Consider the following 27,132-nt stretch of genomic DNA (forward strand, 5'->3'; position numbering starts at 1 on the left):
TACTGTTGTGTCATCAGCGAACTTGTTGATGAAGTTGTTATTGAGTCTGGCAGTACAGTCGTGTGTCAGCAGACTAAACAGAAGGGGGCTTAGGACACAGCCTTGGGGTGAGCCAGTGCTCACGGCTATGGCCACGATACACATTAATTCCTGGGATGGCGGGACTGTCATATGCTGAGAGAATGGAGCAGCTGAGCTTGTACACTCTGGAGTTTAGAAGGATGAGAGGGAATCTCGAAGACACATATAAGATTGTTAAGGGCTTGGACACGCTAGAGGCAGGAAACATGTTCCCGATGTTGGGGGAGTCCAGAACCAGGGGCCACAGTTTAAGAATAAGGAGTAAGCCATTTAGAACAGAGACGAGGAAACACTTTTTCTCACAGAGAGTGGTGAGTCTGTGGAATTCTCTGCCTCAGTGGGCGGTGGAGGCAGGTTCTCTGGATGCTTTCAAGAGAGAGCTAGATAGTGCTCTTAAAAATAGCGGAGTCAGGGGATAAGGGGAGAAGGCAGGAACGGGGTACCGATTGGGGATGATCAGCCATGATCACATTGAATGGTTGTGCTGGCTCGAAGGGCCAAATGGCCTACTCCTGCACCTATTGTCTATTGTTTAACTAGACCTTGACTGATACAGGTGCACAACCTCTTATCCGAAGATCCAAATAACGAAAAGCTCCGAATAGCGGACATTTTTTCAGTCCTTGAAGAAAGGTCCTTGAAGACGTTCACCGAGGGCGGCCCGCAGAGGTGACAGCGGAACCTCCGGTCGGTCCTCGAAGAAAGGGGAACCAAATCCCCATTCATAAAGGAGGTGAGAGTATATTGCGCGGGAGGGTTAATAATTGACAATCTGCTGCTGCCTGCCCGCTGAGTTAAAAAGTTCCCACAGTAGACTCACGATACACAGTGTATCGTGAGTCTTGCGTGGGAACGTTTTAACGGGCAGGCAGCAGCAGATTGTCGCTCCCTTCAGTTTCACCCCACCTACACCCCTCTGCTGCCCGGCCATGTGTGTGACCCCTTCCCTCCCCTCTCCAGTTCCCCGCCCATTGCACCGGCGCGGGGGCTTTGCACTTTCACGTCGCAATGCCATCCAGCAGGTCAGTGCCAATCACCGGAGACGTCAGGACCAACTGGACACCGTCCCCCTGGCCCACTGCAAGCAAGGAGATCCCAGAGACCCACAGCCAGCAGCAGCCCAGCCCTGTTCCAACTCCAGAGGAACACGCTTCCCGTAGGGGCAGAAGCTGATGGTGTGCAAGGTACGTCTTGTTCTTGGGGTTGCAGGTGAGGGGGCGCAGCTCGGGCTGTGACGTCTCCGGCCACCCCCTGTACAGGAGCTGAGACTGGGAACTGTACCTCCCTTGCAGGTGAGCAGGAGAGTGGGGATGTTTGCAGTTGCAGAGGGAGGGGGCAAGGGCGGTACAGTTCACAATCTCAGCTCCTGTCCAGGGGGGTGGCTGGAGACGTCAGGACCAACGGGACACCGACTGCAAGCACGGAGATCCCAGAGACTCACAGCCAGCAGCAACTCTAGCCGAGCCCCGTTCCAACACCAAAGGAACCCTGGTTGCGGATGAGGGGGCGCAGCTTGGGCTGTGGGCGAACTGCCACTTGTCGCTGTAGCGGCCCATCGGGAAGTGGGTTCCTGTTGGTCCTGACGTCTCCGGCCACCCCCCTGGACAGGAGATGAGACTGGGAACTGTACCGCCCTTGCCCCCTCCCTCTGCAACTGCAAACAACCCCACTCTCCTGCTCACCTGCAAGGGCGGTACAGTTCCCAGTCTCAGCTCCTGTACAGGGGGGTGGCCGAAGACGTCAGGACCACCAGAAGCCGCTCCCCGATGGGCCGCTACGGCGACAAGTGGCAGTTCGCCCACAGCCTGAGCTGCGCCCCCTCATCGGGACACCGACCCGCAGGCCCACTGCAAGCACGGAGATCCCAGATCAGCAACTCCAGCCCAGCCCCGCTCCAACTCCAGAGGAACACGCTCCCCGGAGGGGCAGAAGCTGATGGTGTGCAAGGTACGTCTTGTTCTTGGGGTGGCGCAGCTCGGGCTGTGGGCGAACTGCCACTTGTCGCCGTAGTGGCCCATCGGGGAGCGGATTCCTCTGGGGTTGGAGGGACAGGGAGACACAGCGTCTTTTGAGAATGGTGGGCAATCACTTCCAAAGTTCTGCCCACACAGTCAGTACACCTCTCCTATACTTGTCTCCCACACTAAGATCATCTCGCAGAGAATGATCCCAGCCTAACCCTCCCTATTCTCTCCTATTCTGCAAGAAAAAACTACATTGAAGACTCAAACTCGCGATCGAGTAACTGCCGGGATCGAGGCGCAAATTCGCGACCTTGCGGATATGAGCCGAGCACTCTACCACTGAGCCAGCCGTTAAAATCTACGCTAAAAATCTTCCAATCCGAAAGCCGAAAAATTCCGAATTACGAAAAGTGTCTGGTCCCAAGGCTTTCGGATAAAAGGTTGTGCACCTGTATTAACAATTTACAAGCAGAGACCATTCAAAGCATTGATTGATAACATTTATTCATTTTAATCTCCAGACCAATAATGAAGCATGATGCAACAACTGTGGATTTCCTCCACGGATGCTGTTTGACCTGCTGAAGGAATTTATTGGGTCAAGCAGTATCTGTGGAGGGGAATCGACATGCAACGTTTCAGGTCAGGACCCACCATCTGGGCTGTGAAAGGGGAGATAGCGAGGATAAAGAGGTCAGGGGGAAGGGTGTGCAAGAGCTGGAAAGCAGTAGGTGGATCTGGACGAGGAGGGGTAGGTGGGAACACATGGGTGAGATGAGTCAGTGGGAGGGGTGTGTAGGTGATGGTTGGTTTTTGGGAGGAGTGGTACAATGTGCAAGATTAACCTTCAATTTAGCCCTGGGTTTGAATCTGGTGCTTTTTAATTAGTCTAGGAGAGAAAAAATAATGATTTTAAAGATGGTGCATCCAATAACCAGTAGATCTACAAAAACTGTGAATCATATGAGTACATGTAGATAGCCCAACACAATGTAAGGAGAGTTGTTAGCTCTCAGCCATATGCATGATTTTCTGCTAAATTAAGAGCATTACATTCAAGCAAGCAATTCACTTTAAAAAACAATGAGTAAAAATTGGTCGGCAAGGTTCTTTTGAACTCGTATTGCAGTGGTAGTGGGGTTGCTATGTAGTAATAGGCAGTCGAGGTAGCCGTAGGCAATTTCTTTTGCTGACCGGGCATTATAATTGGCTCATTTGGAGTTTTCAAAACCAAGGAAATCCGACTGGTAATGTTGAATGCCCGCTAAACTTTATTAAAAGTTGTCTGGCTTCTTAAAAGTGACTACTACTCCCCCCTCTCTCTCCCCCCTTCTCTCCCCTTCCCGCCCAAGCCCCCCCCCCCCCCCCCCCCCCCCGCTCTCTGAAGGACTGTGCCAGCCATCTTCCTGTTCATCGCGGGTGTAAATTTCAGACAGCGTCCCCCACTTTCCCTGGCCCCCGCCTTTGTGATGTGTGTGTGTGTGTGTGTGCGTGTGCGCGCGTGTGTGTGTGTGTGTGTGTGTGTGTGTGTGTGTGTGTGTGTGTGTGTGTGTGTGTGTGTGTGTTGGGTGTGTGGGCTGATGGTCGATCCAGCTCGTGGTTTCATCGCTAATGGTCGATCCAGCTCGAGGTTTTTCAGGCGAGTGCCCTCGAGCTTGAAGTTTGAAGCTCTATTCTTGCCATAGAGGGAGTACAGAGAAGGTTCACCAGACTGATTCCTGGGATGGCAGGACTTTCATATGAAGAAAGACTGGATAGACTTGGCTTGTACTCGCTAGAATTTAGAATATTGAGGGGGGAATTTTATAGAAACTTACACAATTCTTAAGAGGTTGGACAGGCTAGATACAGGAAATTTTGTTCCCGATGTTGGGGAAGTTAAGAACAAGGAGTCACATTTTAAGGATAAGGGGTAAGTCTTTTAGGACCGAGATGAGAAAAACATTTTTCACACAGAGAGTGGTGAATTTGTGGAATTCTCTGCCACAGAAGGTAGTTGTGGCCAGTTCATTGGCTATATTTAAGAGGGAGTTAGATGTGGCCCTTGTGGCTATAGGGATCAGGGGGTATGGAGAGAAGGCAGGTACAGGATACTGAGTTTGATGATCAGCCATGATCATATTGAATGGCAGTGCAGGCTCAAATGGCCTACTCCTGCAACTATTTTCTATGTTTCTATGTTTCTATGACAGTTGCTGAAAAGTCACGTTAGTGGGACAGGCCAGTGACAATCACTCAAAGGTTAGTTTGTACATGACCAGAACAAGAAAGTAAAAACATATTTGAACTTCACCAACTGGAACCAATATTGGTTCACTCAATTGATGGCAACACTTACCTTCACATGACATTTTGTCTCTGTGTAGTCGATAGCCGACAGTGCACTTGCATGTTATTCTTGTTTCTGAGACTGGCAGACAAAGCTGGGAGCAGCCACCATTGTTAACACTGCACAGATTAGTACCTAGTGGGGAATATAAAATCAGTTTTCCGTGAGCCTAAAGCCACTTCAGTTATCCGTCTTCTAAATGAATAACGATGACTTCTCTTAACTGTATAGTAATCTGCGTCAAAATGATTGATGAAAATAAGTGTATTTGACGCAGGAACTGAAATTTCTACAAATTTTGTTAGAATAATGGAACATTGAATCAAACCACAGTAATGACGTCGGTCTGTAGCTAAAATTGTGATTCATGATAGTCTTACACTGGTTTAGCTCTTCATGCAGCATATTGGCCCCTCTTTCTTGTCATATAAACTGTTGTACAGGTAGAAAAAGATTTGGTACATCGGATACATAAAACTAGAACAAATTGGTGCAGTGAATAAAGTTGTGCAGAGGAACATCCACGACAACCTTTAAGTTCTGTTCCAAACATATTTATTTTCCAGTTTGGACTTTATAAAAAAGATCCTCTTGTGAGCCCAGTGACAGGTCATTGGACAGTTGAAAGCAATCAGTATTTGCAGATGTTATTTTAAAATATTACATTATTTTGCCAAACTTGGGCAATTCTTATTGGAGTGACAAGAACAAGGGAGTAGAAATTGTCAGCATGAACTTTAGCAAGATCTCTGACAGTCCCATATGCTGGGCTATGCTTCAAGTATAGATCACCAGGAATCCAAGGTGATCTAGCCAACTGGATACAAATTGGTTATAGTGGAAGGAGTTGCAGGGCGGGTGCAGAGGGTCATTGTTATGATTTAAGGCCTGTGACACAGATTGGTGCTAGGTCCACAGTATGTTTATCATCCATATTGACAACCTTGGTAACATTTCAGGTTAGGTTTTACTCAAGATTCCAGCTTCTGAAGGTTCTTGCGTCTCCAATGTTCTTAGCATGGTTGGTAAATTTTTGGATTACACTAAATTTGGTGGTATAGTAGACAGTGAAGAAGGTTATCTAATATTACAACAGAATTGAAGTGAACTGGGAAAGTAGGCCAACAAAAATTGCGATGGAATTTAACTCAGACAATTGAGGTATTTTATTTTTGCAAGTTAAAACAGAGAATGACTTGCACAGTAAATAATCTGGCCCTAGAAAGTGTTGTAGAACAGAGTGATTGAAGGGTATAGGTAAATAGTTCCTTGAAAGTGGCAATGTGGCAGATAGGAAGGTGAAGAAAGCATTTGGAATGGTTGTTTCCATTAGTCAGGGCAATGAGTGCAGTGGTTTGATCGCAATGTTACAGCTGTACTGGGTACCAGTGAGTTTGGAATATTGTGTGCAGTTCTGGACACTCAGCTGTAGGAAGGATTCATTAAGTTGAAAAAGGGGCTGAAGAGATTCAAAAGGATGTTACCGGTGGCCTTGAGATATAAGGAGAGGTTTGATAAGCTGGGACTTTTTTCCCTGGAGCCTCGTAGATTGAGAGATGACCATATAAAGCTATGTAAAATTATGAGGGGAATAGATAAAATGAATTGTCACAAACTTCTTCTCAAGAGCCAACAATGAGATGGCACAGAATTAAGGTAAGCGACAAAAGTTTTGAAATGGTTCTGAGGGGAAAATATTCACTGAGAGGAGAGTGAGTATAAGGAACCAGCTGCTGGGTGATGTGGTAGAGGTGGGTATAATTCCAAAATTTAATGGACAATCAAACAGGTGTCTGCATAGAAGTTATACAGGGATATGGGTCAAACACAGGCAAATGGAACTAGCTGAGATAGACATCTTGGATGGCATAGAAAAGTAGGCTGAAGGGCTTCTGTCTGTGCTGTATAAATCTCAATAACTCTGACGATTGGATGGCATTCCTGTTAATATAGCAACACGTTTTTAATTTAATTGTTTTAAAACATGTTACAAAGTAATGACTAGCTTTTTCAATTAAAGCACTGAAGATAAAAGGAATTTGGGAAAGGTGGATAGTTTAAATTAATCCCATTAATCCCTTATATTTATTTATGCTTTATCCTCAGATTCCCATTACATGCCTGAAGAGACTTGCACCCAATGCTTTGTATTGAGTTATGCTAATTGTATATTAAACCATAAATTGTTGGGAAAAACAAAATTTTTAGTGTGTTTTAAAAGTATGTGTTAATGTTCTCTGGTTTGTTTTATGTGGTGGGTGGGCAGAGGGGTCAGAGGAAACATGTTTTCAATCTCTTTCCTTGTCAGAGATGCGATTATTTTCCGGATCGTATCTCCGGCCTCTCTGTGGCCTAACATCATGGAGCTGGCGGCCTTGCTCAGGTCTGACTTTGAGCGCCACCATGCGGACATGACCATACCATCAGAGACGATCCCTTGCCTGGGATCTACGCTCCAACCACGGCCTGCGGATTTCTCCATCGAGGAGCTCGCAGTCTCGGGTAGAGACCGATGTCCATGTAGAGCTCCAAACGACGCGGAAGGATTCGACCAGCTTGATCGCTCCGACGCGAGGGCCCATATCCTGTCAGCTACGGGAGCCAAGATCGCCCCGTCAACAAAAGGCTTGAGGCCCCCGACCGCAGGAGAACAAAGAAGGGAAGAGATTGAACTTTTTTTTTGTCTTCCATCACAGTGAGAAATGTGGAGGAATCACTGTGGTGGATGTTTATGTTAAAGTGTATTTTGTGTGTCCTGTTCCTTTTAATTGGTATGACCGTATGGCAAATGAAATTCCTCGTATGTTGCAAAACATATTTGGCTTATATGAGGATGCAGGGTGACTTGGACAGGTTGGATGAGTGGGCAGATGCATGGCAGATGCAGTTTAATGTGGATAAATGTGAGGTTATCCACTTTGGTGGCAAAAACAGGAAGGCAGATTATTATGTAAATATTATCTGAGTCAAGGTGGGAAAAGGGGAAGTACAACAAGATCTGGAGGTCTATGCTCATCAGTCACCGAAAGTAAGCATGAAGGTACAGCAAGCAGTGAAGAAAACAAATGGCATGTGTTGGCCTTCATAACAAGAGGAGTTGAGTATAGGAGCAAAGAGGTCATTTTGCAGTTGTGCAGGGCTCTAGTGAGACCACACCTGGAGTATTGCATGCTGTTTTGTCTCCAAATTTGAGGAAGGACATTCTTGCTATTGAGGGAATGCAGCGTAGGTTCACAAGGTTAATTCCCAGGATGGCGGGACTGTCATATGTTGATAGAATGGAGTGGCTGGGCTTGTATTCTCTGGAATTTAGAAGGATGAGAGAGGATCTTATTGAAACATATAAGATTATTAAAGGTTTGGACATGCTAGAGGCAGAAAATATGTTCCTGATGTTGGGGTAGTCCAGAACCAGGGGCCATAGTTTAAGAATAAAGGGTAAGCCATTTAGAATGGCGATGAGGAAAAACTTTTTCACACAGAGGGTTGTGAATCTGTGGCATTCTCTGCCTCAGAAGGCAATGGAGGCCAATTCTCTGGATGCTTTCAAGAGAGAGTTTGATAGAGCTTTTAAAGATAGTGCAGTCAGGGTATATGGGGAGAAAGCGGAAATGGAGTACTGATTGTGGATGATCAGCCGTGATCACTGTGAATGGCGGTGGTGGCTTGAAGGGCCGAATTGGCCTACTCCTGCATCGATTGTCTATTGTCTATTGTATGATTATGATTATGATTATTTAATGGCCCATCATTTGGGAATGTTACCTTCTGGCATCCAGCAGAATAAACAAAAATGTTGTTTCCTCAGCAATATATTGAAATGCACTATCCTGACTTGGAAAAATATCTGTGGTCCATCATCATCACTGGGTTTCTTTCTCCTGGAACTTCCTGCCCAACAGCATTGTGACAATACCTTCTTAAGAAGAGCTTTTGCAGTTTAAGATGGAAGTTCACCGCCACCTTCTAACGTGCATTTGGGGCCAGGCAATAAATGCTGGACTTACGAGCTGTGGTCAAATACCAAAAAATGAATAGACAAAAAATAACTTGCACTAATCCAGCAGAGAAAACCACTGAAAATGATGCACAAACTGGCTTTGGTGAATTAATGGTGCTGTGATCACCACAATCAGAAAGACCATTTCAAAACATTGCTGAGGAACCAATAACATTTTCATTTATTCTGCTGGATGCCAGAAGGTAACATTCCCAAATGATGGGCCATGAAACACATTGGGCTTACACAAACAGAGAACGATTTTGGGACTACTTTTCACTTATTTCACTCAAAACTCAAAATTGCTTAAGAAAAATTAATTTCAATACATTGTAGATTCATTACATGGCCCAAAATTAACAAGAGACGATTCCAACCAAAATAATGTATGAGAAATAGGGTGGCACAATGGCACAGAGGTAGAGTTGCTGCCTTTCAGTGCCAGAGACCTGGGTTCAATCATGACTACGGGTGTTGTCTGCACAGAGTTTGTACGTTCTCCCTGTGACAATGTGGGTTTCCTCCCACATTCCAAAGACGTACAGGTTTGTAGGTTGATTGGTTTGGTATAATTGTAAATTGTCCCTATTGTGTGTAGGATAGTGTTAATGTGCGGGAATTGCTTGTCGGGATTGCGTGCTTGGTGGGCCGAAGGGTCTGTTTCCACGCTGTATCTCTAAAGTCTAAAGTAAAGTGTGAACAGTAAGACCATTAAGAAGGCTCCACTGGTGCCGTTCTTTTCCAGATATATTTCCTTTTACCGTTTCCTCCACTTTTCTAACTTAGTGGACAAAGACACTGTGAGAACTGCCTTTAATAACTTTCACATAGAACAATGGAATTCCTTTGCTGAATGTAAATATTGGCTGAGAAATGTATTGCCCGTCAATCGGCCAAATGTGTAACAGAGCCACAACACACAATATTTGCTTCGAAAATTCATTCTGAACTGGAGGCAGAGTACAACACACTAATATTATGTTGGCCCAATCAACCAGGGTTGAATTGCAAGATAAACATATATAGAATATGAACAGATAAAGAATATATCTACAAGAGTAGTTTTCAGATGGTCTGAAAATGAAGACTGAGTTCTTTCAAAATTCTGCTCATGTTGACTTTGTCCTTTCTCTAATGAACGTTGACAGCATTTCCTCAAATTAAATGATAAACATGTCCACATTTGCCAGTTACACACTGAACAAAATAATCCTGTTTTACTCCAGCCCTCAGGCAAAGTTGCTGAAATTTGGAGTTAATTGTTTATTGAATAACTCACTGGAGCATCCTGTCCCTATGGAAATTGTGTGTTTCCGCCACAGCATTTGTGGTGTAAACACTCATTTCTTACCTTGTTGAGTCTCTTTTCCGTAGACTTTCATATACAGAACGGTTGCAATATTTTTCCTCATGACAACGGGCTCTGAACCATCCTCTTTGTTGCACATTCCTATCCATCCAGATGCCTGATCAGCCCACCAAAGCTTGTTTCCTTCAAAAAAAGGTTGTTACCTCTTAATATAATTGCTTTTATTCAATTTTCTCACAATAGTTTTGTTTCTTAAGTTAGAATTATTATAATTTAAGACATTTTATTACTTTAATGTGATATTATTTCAGGTTATTGACAATTCAAGTTTCATAACCAACCCTGCTTTTACATTCCTCCAAGGTCTCAGTTTTTCCTAATTCTATGCTTAACTCCAGCTTTTTTATATTCCAAGATATTTATGCTCCTTAAATTCTGATCTCTCATTTCATTCAGTATTTAATCACTTGACTTTTGCCAACAGTGTCTTCAGTTCCCAAGGCCCTAAATTCTGGAGTTCTCTCATAACATTTCTGCTGCCTGCTTTTCTTTTTATTCATTTTGACATTTTTAAAAACTACATCTCAATCTCAACTTCTACCTCCCAATGTCTCTTCATATTTTGAGTCATCTTTTGTTTGATAATATCCCAATGACACACTCTTCTCCTTTTCTTTTGATTTTCTTTCAAAGCTGAAATGGTCACCGCAGTTCTAATATCTAATCCTGTAACTAGTTCAATACCTGACTGGACAACAAACATAACTCCCAATAAATGACCTTGAAATTGATCCTAGAAACTGTTTACTTTTATGTGGGTTTAGGGTTTCCACAGACGCAAGCAAACTTAGTTTTAAGACGATGTTTGTGCTTCAGGTTGTCACATCTGTCATGACAAGCCCTTTATCCTGGTTAAGGTTGTCCACATAATTCACAGTTTGACGAACTGTTTTTGATTTAATGAGATGGCTACAAGGTTCTTGTAAACATGTTTTCCACCCAAGCTTTCCACCAGAATCCTTTAGCACTCCAGAGTAGGAGTTGTTATGTTTGTGTCTGAAAGGGATCATGCTGGGCCTCAACACCACCCTGTGTCACTGGATCTCGGACTTTCTGACTGAGAGACCGCAGTTAGTCCGTGTTGGCAAAAACACCTCGGGCTCAATCACGCTGAGCACCGGCTCCCCTCAAGGCTGTGTGCTCAGCCCGCTGTTGTTTACACTGCTCACACCTGACTGTGCTGCCAGATTCAGGGACAATAAGATCATAAAATTTGCAGATGACACAACAGTGGTGGGACTCATCAGCGGAGATGACAAATCAATGTACAGGGAGGAAGTGAAACAACTAGTGGACTGGTGCGGCAACAACAATTTAGCATTAAACGTCGACAAAACAAAGGAGATGATTGTCGACTTCAGGAGGGCGCAGCCAAAACACACACCTCTCAACATCAGTGGCACCACGGTGGAGAGAGTGGAGAGCATAAAGTTCCTCGGAGTGCAAATTACAGACAGTCTCACCTGGTCCAGGAACAACACTGGGATTGTCAAACGGGCCCATCAGCGATTGCACTACCTGAGGAAACTCAAACAGGCCTCACTCCCCACCAACATCCTCAGGAATTTTTACAGGGGCACGGTGGAGTCTGTACTCACGTACTGCATGAACACGTGGTACTCCAACTGTAACTGCTCAGACAGGAAGGCTCTGCAGAGGGTAGTGAGGGGAGCAGAAAGGATTATTGGCGTCTCCCTACCCTCGGTACAAGAACTGTTCCAGAGCCGCTGTCTGAAAAAAGCTCTGAGAATAACTAAGGACAAACTGCACCCCCTCCACACACACATGGATCTCCTGCCATCAGGCAAGAGATACCGTAGCATCAAAGCCCGGACTACCAGACTGCTAAACAGCTTCCTGCCTCAGGTTGTGAGCCTGCTAAACAGTCACTCCACCTGATTCTGCTGCTTTGCACTGACAATTTAATAACTCTGGTACTGGCCACTCAAATCAGCTGCCCTGGCCATTTTAATGTATTTTAATGTTGCTCTTTAAAACCTGCTTTTAATTATTTATACTGTTTCATCAGGGACTGGATTGTTTTTACTGTTATTATGTGTGAAATGTTTAAGTTTTATGTGCGATGCTCTGGTACTCCCGGGGAAACGTCTTCTCATTTTGCACTGTACAATTGTAGCTTTGCAAGATGACAATAAGCGTTGATCGATCGATCGATCGATTGATTGATTGATTGATTGATTGATTGATTGATGCATCAGATGGGGGTGTGCATGGTCTTCAAGGTCTTCAAATGAGTTGTGACCCTGTGAGTTGCTTCATCCCATTCCATGAAATCTCTGGAACTCTCTGCCACAGAGGGTAGTTGAGGCCAGTTCATTGGCTATATTTAAGAGGGAGTTAGATGTGGCCCTTGTGGCTAAGGGGATCAGGGGGTATGGAGAGAAGGCAGGTACGGGATACTGAGTTGGATGATCAGCCATGATCATATTGAATGGCGGTGCAGGCTCGAAGGGCCGAATGGCCTACTCCTGCACCTAATTTCTATGTTTCTATGTTTCTATGAAAGGTGGTATTATTTGAGGACAGGCAACCATGAAGATTTCAGTGTTTGAGTTTAGTTTATTGTCATGTGTACCGAGGTAGACAGAAAAGATCATGTGATCATAATATCATAAGATCATGCGATAGGAGCCGAATTAGGCCATTCGGCCCATCAAGCCTATTCTACCATTCAATCATAGCTGATCTATCTCTCCCTCCCAACCACATTTTCCTGCCTTCTCCCCATAAACTGACACCCATACTACTCAAGAATCTATCTATCTCTACCGTAAATATATCCACTGACTGGCAAAAAACTACACACCCAGATTGACCACCCTCTGACTAAAGAAATTACTCCTCATCTCCTTCCAAAAAGAACATCCTTTAATTCTGAGGCTATGACTTCTAATCCACGACTCTCCCACTAGTGGAAACATTCTCTACACATACACTCTATCCAAGCTATCACTATTCTGTATGTTTCAATGAGGTCCCTCCTCATTCTTCTAAACTCCAGCGGGTATAGGCCCAGTGCCATCACACATTCATCATATGTCAACCTACTCATGCCTGGGATCATTCTTGTAAACCTCCTCTGGAGCCTCTCCAGAACCAGCACATCCTTCCTCAGATTTGGGACCCAAAATTGCTCACAATATTACAAATCCGGCCTGACCAGTGCCTTTTAGAGCATGAGCATTACATCCCTCTTTTTGTATATAAGCCCTCTCGAAATAAATGCTAGCCTTGCATTTGCGCAAACTTTTGTTGCCTGCTAACTGTGGAAAGACAATTGAGCCATCCACAATGTACAGATACATGATAAAGGGAATAACGAGATAGAAATTAATATCCTAAATAGAACAAATAAGAAGATATTTTCCAAATTGATTTTTCAGTAAAACAGTTAGAGAAACAATAAATATTCAAAAACATTATAATCAAATAATTAAATTTAAAACAACATTTTTGAGTAATGATTTCCCAGTGTGAATGCTGGATAAACTCGGCCAAAATCCATGTGGGCAACTTGATTTTGAATGATCAGCCATGATCACAGTGACTGGTTGTGCTGGCTCAAAGGGCCGAATGGCCTACTACTGCACCAATTGTCTATTGTCTATTGACTAAGCAGATTTCTGAATTTGGCGAAGTTTGCAGTGATCAGCATAACTCACTGACACTTAAAGAATATAATGTTGGCAGTTCAATTCAGAACTAGCTGCAATCAACAGCGAGATTTGGAACATACATCAGTGGACACTTGTAAAACTGTTATAAAGTCTATTGGGTTTTTTTATTGGTGTTCACCAATGCAAATAACATGGCTTGTCCTGGCAACAAAATATTTTATGAATGACATTCAATCCGAATCTGATAGGAACAGCTGGGGCAAAACTATATCAAAAGTTGTGTCATATTCCACTTAATGGAAATGCAAACTGATATATCTACACTGTTCTAGTGGTTAACGTTTAAAATATGTATCCAATTTTATAAAGTCTGTCGAGTCTCTTCTCTCTATTTCTCTACTGCTGCTGCTCCCAAGATGAGGCTTTCCATTCTAGGACATCCAATATATCCTATTTTTTTGATATATTGTGTGACCCCCCCCCCCCCCCCCCCCCCCCCCCCCCATCATAGATAAATCCCTCACCTCTATCCCTCACCTGTGTCTCCTCTGTGTCCCGTAGTTCTGCTCAGGCACCTCACCCCCTCCCCTCCACCCTGCCCCCATCTCTCCCCCGAGACAGAGCATAGAATTTCCCTGGTCCTCAATCGTCATGCCACCACTCAGCCCAAAACTTCCCCAATATATGTTCTCCTGAGAGGCGACCGGATCCATTGATTAATCCAGCACGTTGTGTCTTTTTTTGTTATTAAGGCAATGTTGCTCAGATAATTATACTGATAGGTAATGATTATATCAATGTACACAATAATTTGTATGTTTCCTATCATGATTACAGTGATAAAGATTTGTTTTGCTTCCTGAGTATTTTCAGGTCACATATATGCTCACCAAATGTATAAATGTATTTGCAGTAACAGAATTTTTTCTGTCTGCCTACTTGTTAAAATGAATTCATCAACTTTGAAATATTATGCAAACATTGCAGGGTACTATATAAATGCATTGTCTTTTATATTTGGAATAATTCCACATAGATGGTATATTGGGTTAATGTATGATGAGCGTTTGACGGCTCCAGGCCTGTGCTCGCTGGAGTTTAGATTGATGAGAGTGGAATCTCATTGAAACTTACCAAATAACGAAAGGTCAGGATAGAGTAGATATGGAGAGGATGTTTCCACTAGTGGGAGAGTCTAGGACAAGAGGGTACAGCCTTAGAATAAAACAACATACCTTCAGAATGGACATGAGGAGGAATTTATTTAATCAGAGGGTGGTGAATTTGTGGAATTTGTTGCCAGAGTAGCCTATGGAGGCCAAGTTCATTGGTATTTTTAAAGCAGAATTTGATAGTTTCTTGATTAGTAAGGGTGTCAAAGATTACTGGGAGAAGGCAGGAGAAGGCAGGATAATGTGGTTGAGCGGCATAGATAAATCAGCCATGATTGAATGAAATAGACTCGAAAGGCCAAATGGCTAAACTCTGTTCCTTTGCCCTATGAACTTATGTGTGAACCTCAAAGATTACAGCTCTGAACAATAGTCTATACATTTAAAGAAAATAAACAAACTGAATAAAATATATGCATATTGCACCAAAATGATGAATTTCCTTAAATCAAATAACCTGAAACCAAAGGCTGAGATAACATTGCCACTATTATAGTGTCTCTTCCTTCTCTATGTTAATATTCTATTTAACATGTTTGATTAAATGTTTAGACATTTGAAATACCTGTTCATTTTCTCAAGATATTTATTCATTTCTGAATAGGTCAAGAAATATTGGGTGTCAGAGGTTATGGGAAGAATGCATGAGAATGGGGTTAGGAGGGAGAGATAGATCAGCCATGATTGAATGGTGGATTAGACTCGATGGGCCGAATGGTCGAATTCTGCTCCTATCACTTATTAATTCTCCTCGACCAGGAGGAAGAGTATGTCCACTCCCCACTCTCTCCTCGCATGGGATATTAAGCTGCTATAAATGTGTAGGTGGAATCTGGCGATGCCATTGGACTTTGGAGAGAGTAGTTCCTGGCTGAGTCTGCCTGGACATCCGGTGAACCATAGTACACTCTTTGCAATGACTTGGCCTCAATGCGAACTGAGGCCTTGTTGCGAGGCTGCCCAGAGAGGCTTTGATGGAAGAAAAACACCAAAATGGAACATTATCCTCAAAGATGCAAGGATTTTCAACAGATTTAAAAATCTCTTCAATAAATCTTCAATAAATAATAGATATTAATAGTTTGAACAAATTAAAATGATTACAAAACTTGAAAAACTTGACAATCTTTTTACAAATCTTTAACATTTAAATAATCATTGGAAATTAAATAAAACATTAACCCTCTCTGTTCTTCAGGCTGTGAATTCCATTCAAATGAATGGGGCCCGATAGCCTATACCAGATCCCATCTGTTTATAAGATCTGATTAATGATTCCCTGCAAGATTGGACACTATTGTTGCACTTTACTGGATTCCATGTGGAGACCAGTCATGGTGCATTGTGACAGATGTAGACCTGCTGGTTACGGCTGGCACGATTTGAACCAAAGATTCTGGAAACATTTCCTATCTTTTTGACTTAATGTCAGTATCACTGTTCAGTCAAGTTTGGTGAAATGCACATAAATTAGTTCTCTGCTCTTCCCAACATATTCCCTTCCCCATCCAGAAATAATATTCTTTTACATCAATATGACATTTCTATTTTCTATCAAGCTACTCTTGCAGAGATTGCCAATTTAGTGATAATTAGTGTCATATTACACTGTGCTTCGTGGACTTGAGCCCATTTGGAACTAGGTCAATCTCATTACACTTATAACCCTCACAACAGTCAGAGAAGTCAGATTTTCATTGCTTCTGCCTCAGCTGGATCTGTGTACAAATTTCTGAAGTGAAAATATAATACTTTAGAAGATTGAACTTACAGATTTCAGCACCATTTACCATCAATTTCAAGCCTCAAGAGATATGATCAGACTATCACACTGTTTACAGCCAAGATTGGGAAAATAACTTTTACATCCTTGTTCTATCCTCTCAGTAAGATGCACAACTCCTTGCACTAAACACACACTTCTCCAAGTAACTCTGCTTTGTACTGCTATTCTGAAATTCAGTTCCAATGAGTTTAAGGGAACTGAATTTTGAATCAACATACAAGACACAGTCAAATCTATATAATGTGCATAAGAAAACATTTTTGTTCCTGCCTCCAAACACAACTTTATTTATTCATAATAAAAATAGTCCAGTCAAAACAAGAGATAAAGTGCAAAAATGATAAATAGGTACCAGAATGGAAACCAAAAATAGGAGCAGGTAGAGACGTATTTCCTGTTTGTTACAGATGACAGCGTTTTTCGAACAAATGTCTTTAAACACATATATAGAACATAGAACAGAACAGTGCAAGAACAGACTTTTGGCTTACAATATCTGTGTCAAGCATGATGCCAAGCCCATCATTTATCTACCTGCAAGTAACATATATGCCCCCATACTCTGCATATCCCAGGCATGTGCCATCAGGGTAGGCAAGGTAGACACTGCCTACCCTGACTAAAATTATAAAATGGTGATAACTAAATATAAATAATAAAGGCATGGGAGAATTATGCCTATCTAAGAGATCGATCTCTTAGGTAGGCATAATTCTCCGTGCCTTTCAATCACAGCGCCTGTAACCCTTGAAGGTCTGTGCAGTCCACATGCCGTCAGCGCTGCTGGACGCCGTCAATTTCAAGCGGGGATGAAGGCAGCAGAAATTCTGCCTTTGCAGCAATGTGCAAGCGCAGCAGCCTACTGCGCATGCGCAGCGCTAGTTTCTTGGTGGGGTTTTTAAATATGGATTGGCATTATTTTAAGTGTATCTTAGGAAATGTTATGTTAGCATTCATAGCAAAAGGATTTGAGTATAGGAGCAGGGAGGTTCTACTGCAGTTGTACAGGGTCTTGGTGAGACCACACCTGGAGTATTGCGTACAGTTTTGGTCTCCTAATCTGAGGAAGGACATTCTTGCCATAGCGGGAGAACAGAGAAGGTTCACCAGACTGATTCCTGGGATGTCAGGACTTTCTTATGAAGAAAGACTGGATAGACTTGGCTTGTACTCGCTAGAATTTAGAAGATTGAGGGGGGATCTTGTAGAAACATACAAAATTATTAAGGGGTTGGACAGGCTAGATGCAGGAAGATTGTTCCCGATGTTGGGGAAGTGATGGATGCAAGAAGAAACATTTATTTGCTTACTGTCTGGTTAGAATGTTGAGGCATTTATTCGGGAATAATATTTTATCAGGAAACCAAGATGTAGGTGAAAGGAGAAAAGAAAGAAAAACAACCAAAGGCTTTTATTCAGGTTGGTGAAACAGTAGAATTTAAAGGTGTGGACCCGTTGGATCAAACTACCTGCTTCTGTGCTGGCTTTTTACTTAAAATAAGACTTTTTCTGCTAAATGATTAGCATGTTCAAACATTATCTACACTGCTTTAAAATAGTTTAAGAATCCCTATATATTGTTAAACATTATAACATTTCAATTATGTCCCAATTCTTCATTTGAATAAATGTCAGTGCGAGGAAATATTTGTAGCTTATAGCTGGTCAAGGAATATGTATAATTGTTAATCTTGTGTGATTTGTGCACCCTTTTTATAACATACCAGTTATGTATCCCTTTGCAAATGGGGTCCAGAATAAATTTGAAATAGTTCTGTTCAAACTCCATCAGATTTCATTTGTTTTGTCCTTATCCGTCAGTAACAGAACATCTTTGCGCTGAGGCAATAATATTAATTGGACAATTGCTACTAGATAAAGATGTGCACTGGCAAGCACAAATTGGACTGTGACACCACTTTACCATTAAATACACTTTGTGTAAAATTATGAGTAAGAAACCAAATTTTGATGGGTCATTACTTTCTATTTATGGTTTTATTATACGACTACTTAGAGAAAATTGCTGCAACATTAACACTGGGCAAACTGCCCACCCCGATTTCTGTCTTAACATTAAGTGTATATAGTGGACCATAAATGTCTATAAAAAGTCTGATGATTTAATAATAATAAAACCGACAGTCTTTCAATCATAGAAAATAGATTAATCGTGGAATTATTCCCTAATTTAAGTTTCACAAAAAAACTAAAACACTGCTACACTGAAATTTCAATTTTGATCTGATGATATTGAATTGCATGTATCCCTTGCAAAATAGGAATTGTAAAAGAAAGATAATTGCAGACAAATCAATAGGATTGGAACTACACAATCCATATTTTTGGAGAGCTGCAACATTTTTAGGGCGGCTCGGTGGCACAGCGGTAGAGTTGCTGCCTTACAGCGCTTGCAGTGCCAGAGACCCAGGTTTTATCCTGACTACGGGTGCTGTCTGTACAGAGTTTGTACCTTCTTTCCGTGACCGCGTGGCTTTTCTCTGAGATCTTTAGTTTCCTCCCACACTCCAAAGATGTACAAATTTGGAGGTCATAGGTCATAAGTGAGAGGAGGATAATCAGGCCATTCAGCCCATCAAGTCAACTCCACCTTTAAATAATCTCTCCCTCCTAACCCCATGCTCCTGCCTTCTCTTCTTAACCTGTGCTAATCAAGAATCTAACTATCTCTGCCTTAAAAATGTCCATTGACTTGGCCACACCCTTCTGTGGCAAATAATTTCATAGATTCACCACCCTCTGACTTGAGACATTCTTCATCTCCTTCTGAAAGGAACGTCCATTAATTCTGAAGCTATGATTTCTAGTCCTAGACTCACACACTAATTGGAAACATCCTCTCCACATCCACTCTACCTAAGCCTGTTAATTAGCTTAGTATAAATGTAAATTGTCCCTAGTGTGCATCAGATAGTATTAATAGACAATAGGTGCAGGAGTAGGCCATTTGGCCCTTCGATCCAGCACCGCCATTCAATGTGTTCATGGCTGATCATCCCCAATCAGTACCCCGTTCCTGCCTTCTTCTCATATCCCCTGACTTCGCTATTTTTTAGAGCCCTAACTAGCTCTCTCTTGAAAGCATCCAGAGAACCTGCCTCCACCGCCCTCTGAGGCAGAGAATTCCACAGACTCACCACTCTCTGTGAGAAAAAGTGTTTCCTCGTCTCCGTTCTAATTGCTTACTCCTTATTCTTAAACTGTGGCCCCTGGTTCTGGACTCCTAATGTATGGGGATTGCTGGTCGGTGCGGACTCGGTGAGCCAAAGGGCCTGTTTCCGCACTGTATCTCTAAAGTAAACTGAACTAAATCTAAAAAAGCTACAAATATTGATTCGAAAGTGAAGTTGTCAGAATTATTTATTGATAAATAAGAACTAATATACCATGTGTGCATGTGATCGTTCTCCACGGAAACAAAATTCTGGGATGGAAGAGTAAGTTGTTTTGATCCTGATGGAAAATAAACTAAGAAAATTTAAAAAACTGAAGATATTAGAATCCTGATGAGAAACAAAAAATGTGGGAAACACTCAGCAGATCAGGCAGTATCTGTGGGAAGTGAAACCATTAATGATTCTGGTGCAAGGAAAATAAAATAAATTAGTTTTCAATATGAGAAAGGTGGAGGAGGGATGAGTAGTTCAGTGGGACTATCAATGGCAGGGTGAGTCCAAATGAATTAATGGGGGAAGTTATGAGCACATTAAATGTCTGTTTGTGTAATATGGTGTAAATGGCAAGCTTGTGAACCTAGGCAGCAAACTAGAAGAAAAATAAAAAATGAACCAATGTGATGACAGGAAGAAACGGAACTGTTTTATTAAACTCTTTAACGATGGCGCAAACTCCATTTGACACCATAGAATTCCATAGACACTCTTTCCATTATTACTTTAGCTAATGAAAAACTTGCATATAAGAAGTCTATTTCCATATTCTTTATCAAAGGAAGTTTTCTTTAATGTTGCCGTTTCTATTCAAGATCTAGAAATAAATTGGTTAATGGTGTATTATAAGATAATCACTACCTAGTAGATAATTTAGATTAACTACATATTTAAAATATTACATCATAATTTACTTTTCAGCAGTTAATAGAATTTCAGTAATACAACGAGATTTCTGTTTTAAAATCTTCCTTTAAAATCATTGTTATTATATTTTATCATTTTGGGTTGATTAATGCTACAAAATATAACATTTGAGACAGATGTTGAATGCAAAAAGTATATATCTATAAATGGTTCTGTATGATGGGTTTATAAAATACTATATTTTAGAACATCTGATATACAATGCATTCAGAAAGTATTCAGACCCCTTCACTTTTTCCACATTTTGTAACGTTACAGACTTATTTTAAATGGATCAAATTCATTTTTTTTTATCATCAATCTACACACAATACCCCATAATAAAAAAGTGAAAACAAATGTTTAAATATTTTTGCAAAGTAATTAAAAGGAAATAACTGAAATATCACATTTACATAAGTATTCAGACCCTTTACTCAGTACTTTGTTGAGGCACCTTTGGCAGCAATTACAGCCTCAAATCTTCTTGGGTATGACGCTACAAGCTTGGCACACCTGTATTTGGGTAATTTCTCCCATTCTTCTCTGCAAATCCTCTCAAGCCGTCAGGTTGGATGGGGAGTGTCGATGCACAGCTATTTTCAGGTCCCTCCAGAGATGTTCGATCGCATTCAAGTCCGGGCTCTGGCTGGGCCACTCAAGGACATTCACAAACTTGTCACGAAGCGACTCCTGCATGGTCTTGGCTGCGTGCTTAGGGTCATTGTCCTGTTGGAAGGTGAACCTCCACCCTATTCTGGGGTATTGTGTGTAGATTGACGATTTAAAAAAATCAATTTAATCAATCATAAAATAAGGCTGAAACGTAACAAAAGGTGGAAAAAGAGAAGGGGTCTGAATACTTTCTGAATGTACTGTACTATGCCAATACTTGAACTGTTACCCTGTCAGGACTTTTAAACTTTAAGTAATTTATCTATCTATTACTTAATCTTAAATATAAATATGACATCAAGTTGAAAATAATCATATCAGGGTGATCAGCGTGGCGGCATAGTGGCACATTTTTAGAATGGTGTCTTGCAGTGCCAAAGACCCTGATTCAATCCTGACTACGGGTGCTGCCTATGCAGAGTTTGTACATCCGCCGGTTTCTTCCCACATTCCAAAGACGTACAGTTTGCAGGTTAATTGGCATCGGTAAAATTGCAAATTGTCCCCAGTGTGTGTGTGCGTAGGATAATATTAATGTGAAGGGATCACCGGGCTGGCACGGACTCAGTGGGCCGAAGGGCCAGTTTCTGCTCTGTATATCAAAACTGAACTAAAACATTTTGCGATGGGCCAAAACTAGACACTGTGAAGTGATGACTTCTGTCCTGTTTTACCATTGAATCCTGATTTGTAATTAAGAACCAAGAATTGTTCTTAAAATTTTGCTACTGTTGGAAGCCACTTTGAATTCCCTTGTTACCCGGCAAATAGACATTGCGGGATCAACCAGAAGAGATAACTGCCACTTAAATCACATTTAATTGCAGAGAAATGTACATTAGAAACTATTGCAAATTTTTATTTTATATTCCCCAAGGTCCAGCTTCTATTAAAGAAAAAACATCTCTGCATTGGCAGAAATTCAGATATCTTGTTCATTCTCAAGCTTTACCCAGTCATGGCTACAGTTCATTTTCTTTGAAGGTTCTGAAATGCAACTGCATGTCCTTTATCATCAAGTTCAACAAGACCATATTGGTCAATATGAAAATGAGCAAAGTCTATGCTGTAATAAAGAAGTAATTAACTAATAAGTGGCAGGCCTTGCATGAAATAACCTTCCTGAAATTTACAGAATCCCCTGAAGGCCTAGGGCTCAGACTTGTGGTAAGGTGAGTTTCACCTTACAAAGTTACTTTGTGATAACAACCTTATTAATCATTTTGCAAGTTTTACAATCCATGCCAAGACATATGCAAAGTTAACTAGGTAATTTGCATAATAGAAGTCAGAGGCAATGGCTCACAGATGGGAAAATAAGACATTACAGCCCAAAGCCTGTTATTTTTCTCTCAATGGCATTTCCAGCAAAACTCTAAGAATTTAGAATTAGAGGTCAATTGTGCTCTGATAAATGTGTGTCAATAGATCATACAGTTTCCTTGCATTAAAAATCTGAAATGTTAATTGATAGAAAAAGTAGTGACTGCAAACTAGTAATTACTAACTCTTTATCCAACTTATGACCTAAAAGTTACATCAATCAAAATCGAATTGATTGCATCATTAACCTATGAACACAAGAAACTAGAAAACAGCCTATTCATATAATGCTATAGCTGCCAAAAATATTTGTAAATATAAAATACAGATGATTGTCCCCACCGTACAATCATACAATTCTTTGAGCACCGGGAGCATTACAGTAGAAATTAGACTTTTGAAAATTATGAGGGGAAAAGTTTAGTTGAACCAAAAAGCAAGCATATGGAATAATCAGTAAACAGCCTTATGCCCAATTTCATGGTCAGTCCTAAGGTGCTTCTAATATTGGACCAAGAACTATATTATTAATATTGGAAATTGTAGATGCCTAATCATCATCCCCTGATGAGTTGCACAAGAGAAGGTCATGTAGAGGTCACAAGCGAAATACATATCAAGGTATGCAAAATAGTGGGAGGAAATAGGAACATGGCTCAGAGCGTGGAAACATCTATTCAAGCCATGCTGGGGACAGCATATAGAGAGGAGATGGAGCTGTTGAAAATGCATGTGATGACTGATAGCACTCCAACACATTTCATCCCATCCTATCCCCCCTGGTCAAATCCCGCCCCACCTACGTACATGACACCTCATATATTCTTCGTCTCCTTCAGGACTTCTGTTATCCAGGCCCCTGTTCCCTCATTTTCACTATGGATGTCCAGTCACTCTAGACCTCCATCCCCCACCAGGAGAGTCTTAAAGCCCTCAGTTTCTTCCTCGACCGCAGAACCAACCAATCTCCATCTACTAATACTCTCCTCCGCCTAGCGGAGCTGGTCCTTACCCTCAACAATTTTTCCTTTGTCTCCTCCCATTTCCTCCAAATCCAAGGCATAGCTACAAGCACGTACACTGTCCCAGAGCTATCCATGCCTCTTTGTAAGGTATGCCGAACAATCCCTGTTCGAGGCGTACCGTTGCCCTATCCCCAAACTCTACATTGACGACAGCATTGGTGTTACCTCCTGCACCCATGCAGAACTCACTGACTTAATCTATTTCACCACTAATTTCCATCCGGCACTCAAATTCACCTGGATCATTTCCGACATCTCCCTTCCGTTTCTAGATCTCACCATCTCCATCGCAAGCAACAGACTACTGACTGACATTTACTACAAACCCACTGACTCCCACTGCCATCTGGACTACACTTCTTCCTACCCTGCTTCCAGTAAGGACTCTTTCCCCTACTTCCAACTCCTCCGTCTATGCCGCATCTGCACCCAGGATGAGGTGTTCCAGACCAGGGCATCGGAGATGTTCTCATTCTTTAGGGAACAGGGGTTCCTCTCTGATGTACCTACCCTACCTTTTACCACTCCAATCCCACTGCAAATAGAAAGAGTGCCGACTTATTCCAGGGATTGAAACATCAAGTCCTGTTAGCTCTACTACAGTCATATGTACCGAGGTAAAGTGAAAAGATTTGGCAGTGTGGGATCCAATTTTGGGAGATAGGGATGAATATAGGATAAAAGAATGGTCGATGACTTATTGGATGGAATATTATTTAATTTTAGGTTTTTAGTTTAGAGATGCAGTGCGGAAACTGGCCCTTCGGCCCACCGTGTCCACACTGACCAGTGATCCCCACGCATTAACATTATCTTACACACAAAGGAAAATTTATACTTGTGCCAATCCAATTAACCTACAAACCTGTACGTCTTTGGAGTGTGGGAGGAAACCTATTTTCTCGGAGAAAACCCACGCGGTAACAGGGAGAATGTACAAACTCTGTACAGACAGCACCCGTAGTTAGGATTAAACCCGGATCTCCAGCGCTGTCAGACAACAACGCTACCACTGCCCCACCGTGCCGCCCTCATTCCACTTTGACAGAGAAAGTGGAAAGGCAGAGTAGTTTTCAATGGTGAGAGATTGAAAGTTGTTCATGTTCAGAGGGACATAATGTACAAAGCACTGTAATGGGCCTCCCACTTAGGCAATTTATGGCAACTGCCGGCAACTGTCATAGTTGTAGCAGGTCGCCGAAAAACCGGCGACTGGACCCCCCTTCGACATAAAATTTGAAATAGAATTATTATTTTAAGAACAAAAAAAAACTGTCAGCACCGGCGACAACCTACATCACCTGGCAACAACAACCTATGTTAACCTGGCGACAACCTATGTTAACCTGGCGACAACTATGGCAGCACCTACATCAGTAGAAGTCAAGCTACGCTCATTGGCGTCAAACCCATTGTCGCCGACTGTCTCCAAAAAAATTTTCAACGTTCAAAATTCAGCGGTGACCAGAAAGACGCTACGACTCTTTGGGCAACTGAGGAGACTACTCATGACCAGGTGACAGCCCGGCGACCATGTGGCGACAGCCTTGTCACCTGTAGTCTCCTTAAAAATCATCTAAGTGGGACAGGCCCATTATTCATCATGTGAGTTTAGCAAATAACTAGGAAGACAGACAAGGTATTGGCCTATATTGCCAGAGAATATTAGTACAAGAGTACAGACATATTTCTTCAATTACATAGAAGCACAGCTAAACACAACTGGAACATTGTATGCTGGTCCAGCTTGGAAATAGGAATGGAAGCAGATGATCATGAATATGAGGTTTCTGAATCCAGATTTACGAGGGATTTTCCTGCTGAACAAACTAAAATCAGGTCACGTCCATCAGCATACTACAGCAAAGATAGACACAAAATGCTGGAGTAAATCAGTGGGACAGGCAGCATCTCTGGAGAGAAGAAATAGGGACATTTTTCAGTCGAGACCCTTCTTCCTCCAGCATATTCTAGCAGTGGATACCTGGGCTTAGGAGAATTTGGATCGGCAAAAGCACACTGAAGGCATGCAATAAGGAGTGGAATCTTAAGGCTGCTTGGCCATGCTGTTTATTAAGGCAAGTAACAGAGATACCACTACCAACAGAGTATCATTCATTTAAGACAGCCACCTCAACCCACAGCTGTCTCTGGTACAACAATATATCCAATATAATTCAATATGCTGCACTTAGATGTTAAACATGGACTTACACTGATGTGTACTACTGTTTCCAACTTTTATATAAAAAGGTAATAAGCATTTAGAAACTGCCAACAATTTATAAACGTGAGTGGATGGAACTAGCTTAGATCTTAATCAGCGTGGACAAGCTGGGCTGAAGGGCCTGTTTCCATGCTCCATGACCATATAACCATATAACCATATAACAATTACAGCACGGAAACAGGCCATCTCGACCCTTCTAGTCTGTGCCGAACACGTATTCTCCCCTAGTCCCTTATATGAGTTATATGACTATATAACTCATAATTTTTTTCAGTTAACTGCTTACAATTGTGAAATTAAACAATTACCAAATTGCATAAGATTATTTACAAATACACATTTGAATCAAATACTCAATTATTATGCATAAAAGTCTTAAAATGTACAAAATCTTCACGAGGAGTTGCACTTAATAACTTAGACTTTACAACCATGTAGCTGTGGGGAAACAGCAAATATTTCAGGTACAAGTAATGCGTGGCTCACATTGCTGAGAGGCATCATATACTTCTCATATCTTATATTGCAGTTGTTATTTCAAAATAGATGTCTTTATAATTATGAATGCACTGCATTACATATTCCTAAATATCAAACAATTCACATAAAGCTTAATTCTCAGTATTTATTAACTACTGCATTTAACATTGCAATTTGGTACATTACTCTATATATAGCATAAAGTCAATCACAGAAAATTCTGCGCTGATTACTTAAGACTTTCTGACTTCCTGTGGAGAATAAACCTTTTCCCTTCCTGCTGTGCCTTTCAAAGCAACAAACACACTTTTTCTTATTTTCCCTTGTTGCATCAACTCAAAGGGTTTCAACTCTGACATAACAGTTTTTAGTCTACCTTGATGCACTCTGGCAACTCTGTCTGACATTGGTAAGATTACACCTGCTGTGCAATCCTCCATGGTATCCACAGAACATTTAAACTGCCTTCATGTTGCAATGTGCTTACTACTAATGCATTCGCCTGTATCTGTGCTGGATTTAAATCATTCAGCAATTCTGCAAACAAAAGTTATGGTCACTGCAAAACCTCAAATTCTCCGTCAGTACTGTCTCCATCAACATATTTTGCAATAGCACCATGTGTTAAATCTTTTGCATGGAGTCTCATAATGGCTTGATGATGTCTCCAAGCCTCTGTGAATTGGCTGTCTTCTTTGTTCAAATGAATTATAGAGCGGTCCTCTGAAACACTTGTCAATGAGGCCTGTGGATACTCCTGAAATTGCTATGTCACGGTTTCTGTTTTGAGTTTCTTGTAATGGATTTTCTTTCGCCAACTCCACATTCAGTGTTTTGTTTTCCTATGGAACACTTCACGCTAATCTAATTTGCTGGCCAGTTTCTTACTCTCCTTTGCATGTCTGTTTCTCAACCTTATGGTTTCCTTCCATCCTATTATTTTATTGCCTTCCTGATGTTATA

At 41.7% G+C, this 27,132-nt stretch overlaps 1 protein-coding gene across 1 annotated transcript in view; it reads right to left on the reverse strand.

Moving 5' to 3' along the window:
• Positions 1-27,132, reverse strand: part of LOC129699151 (low-density lipoprotein receptor-related protein 1-like) — an 877,455-nt gene that overhangs the window by 414,305 nt on the left and 436,018 nt on the right. Inside the window, exons 27-28 of the mRNA XM_055638819.1 lie at positions 9,726-9,866; positions 4,384-4,509 (exon numbers count right to left, since the gene is read on the reverse strand). Coding sequence (XP_055494794.1) covers positions 4,384-4,509; positions 9,726-9,866 — 267 coding nt within the window. The remainder of the gene's footprint in view (positions 1-4,383; positions 4,510-9,725; positions 9,867-27,132) is intronic.

Source organism: Leucoraja erinacea, chromosome 7 (genome assembly GCF_028641065.1).
Source record: "Leucoraja erinacea ecotype New England chromosome 7, Leri_hhj_1, whole genome shotgun sequence".
Taxonomy (NCBI): domain Eukaryota; kingdom Metazoa; phylum Chordata; class Chondrichthyes; order Rajiformes; family Rajidae; genus Leucoraja; species Leucoraja erinaceus.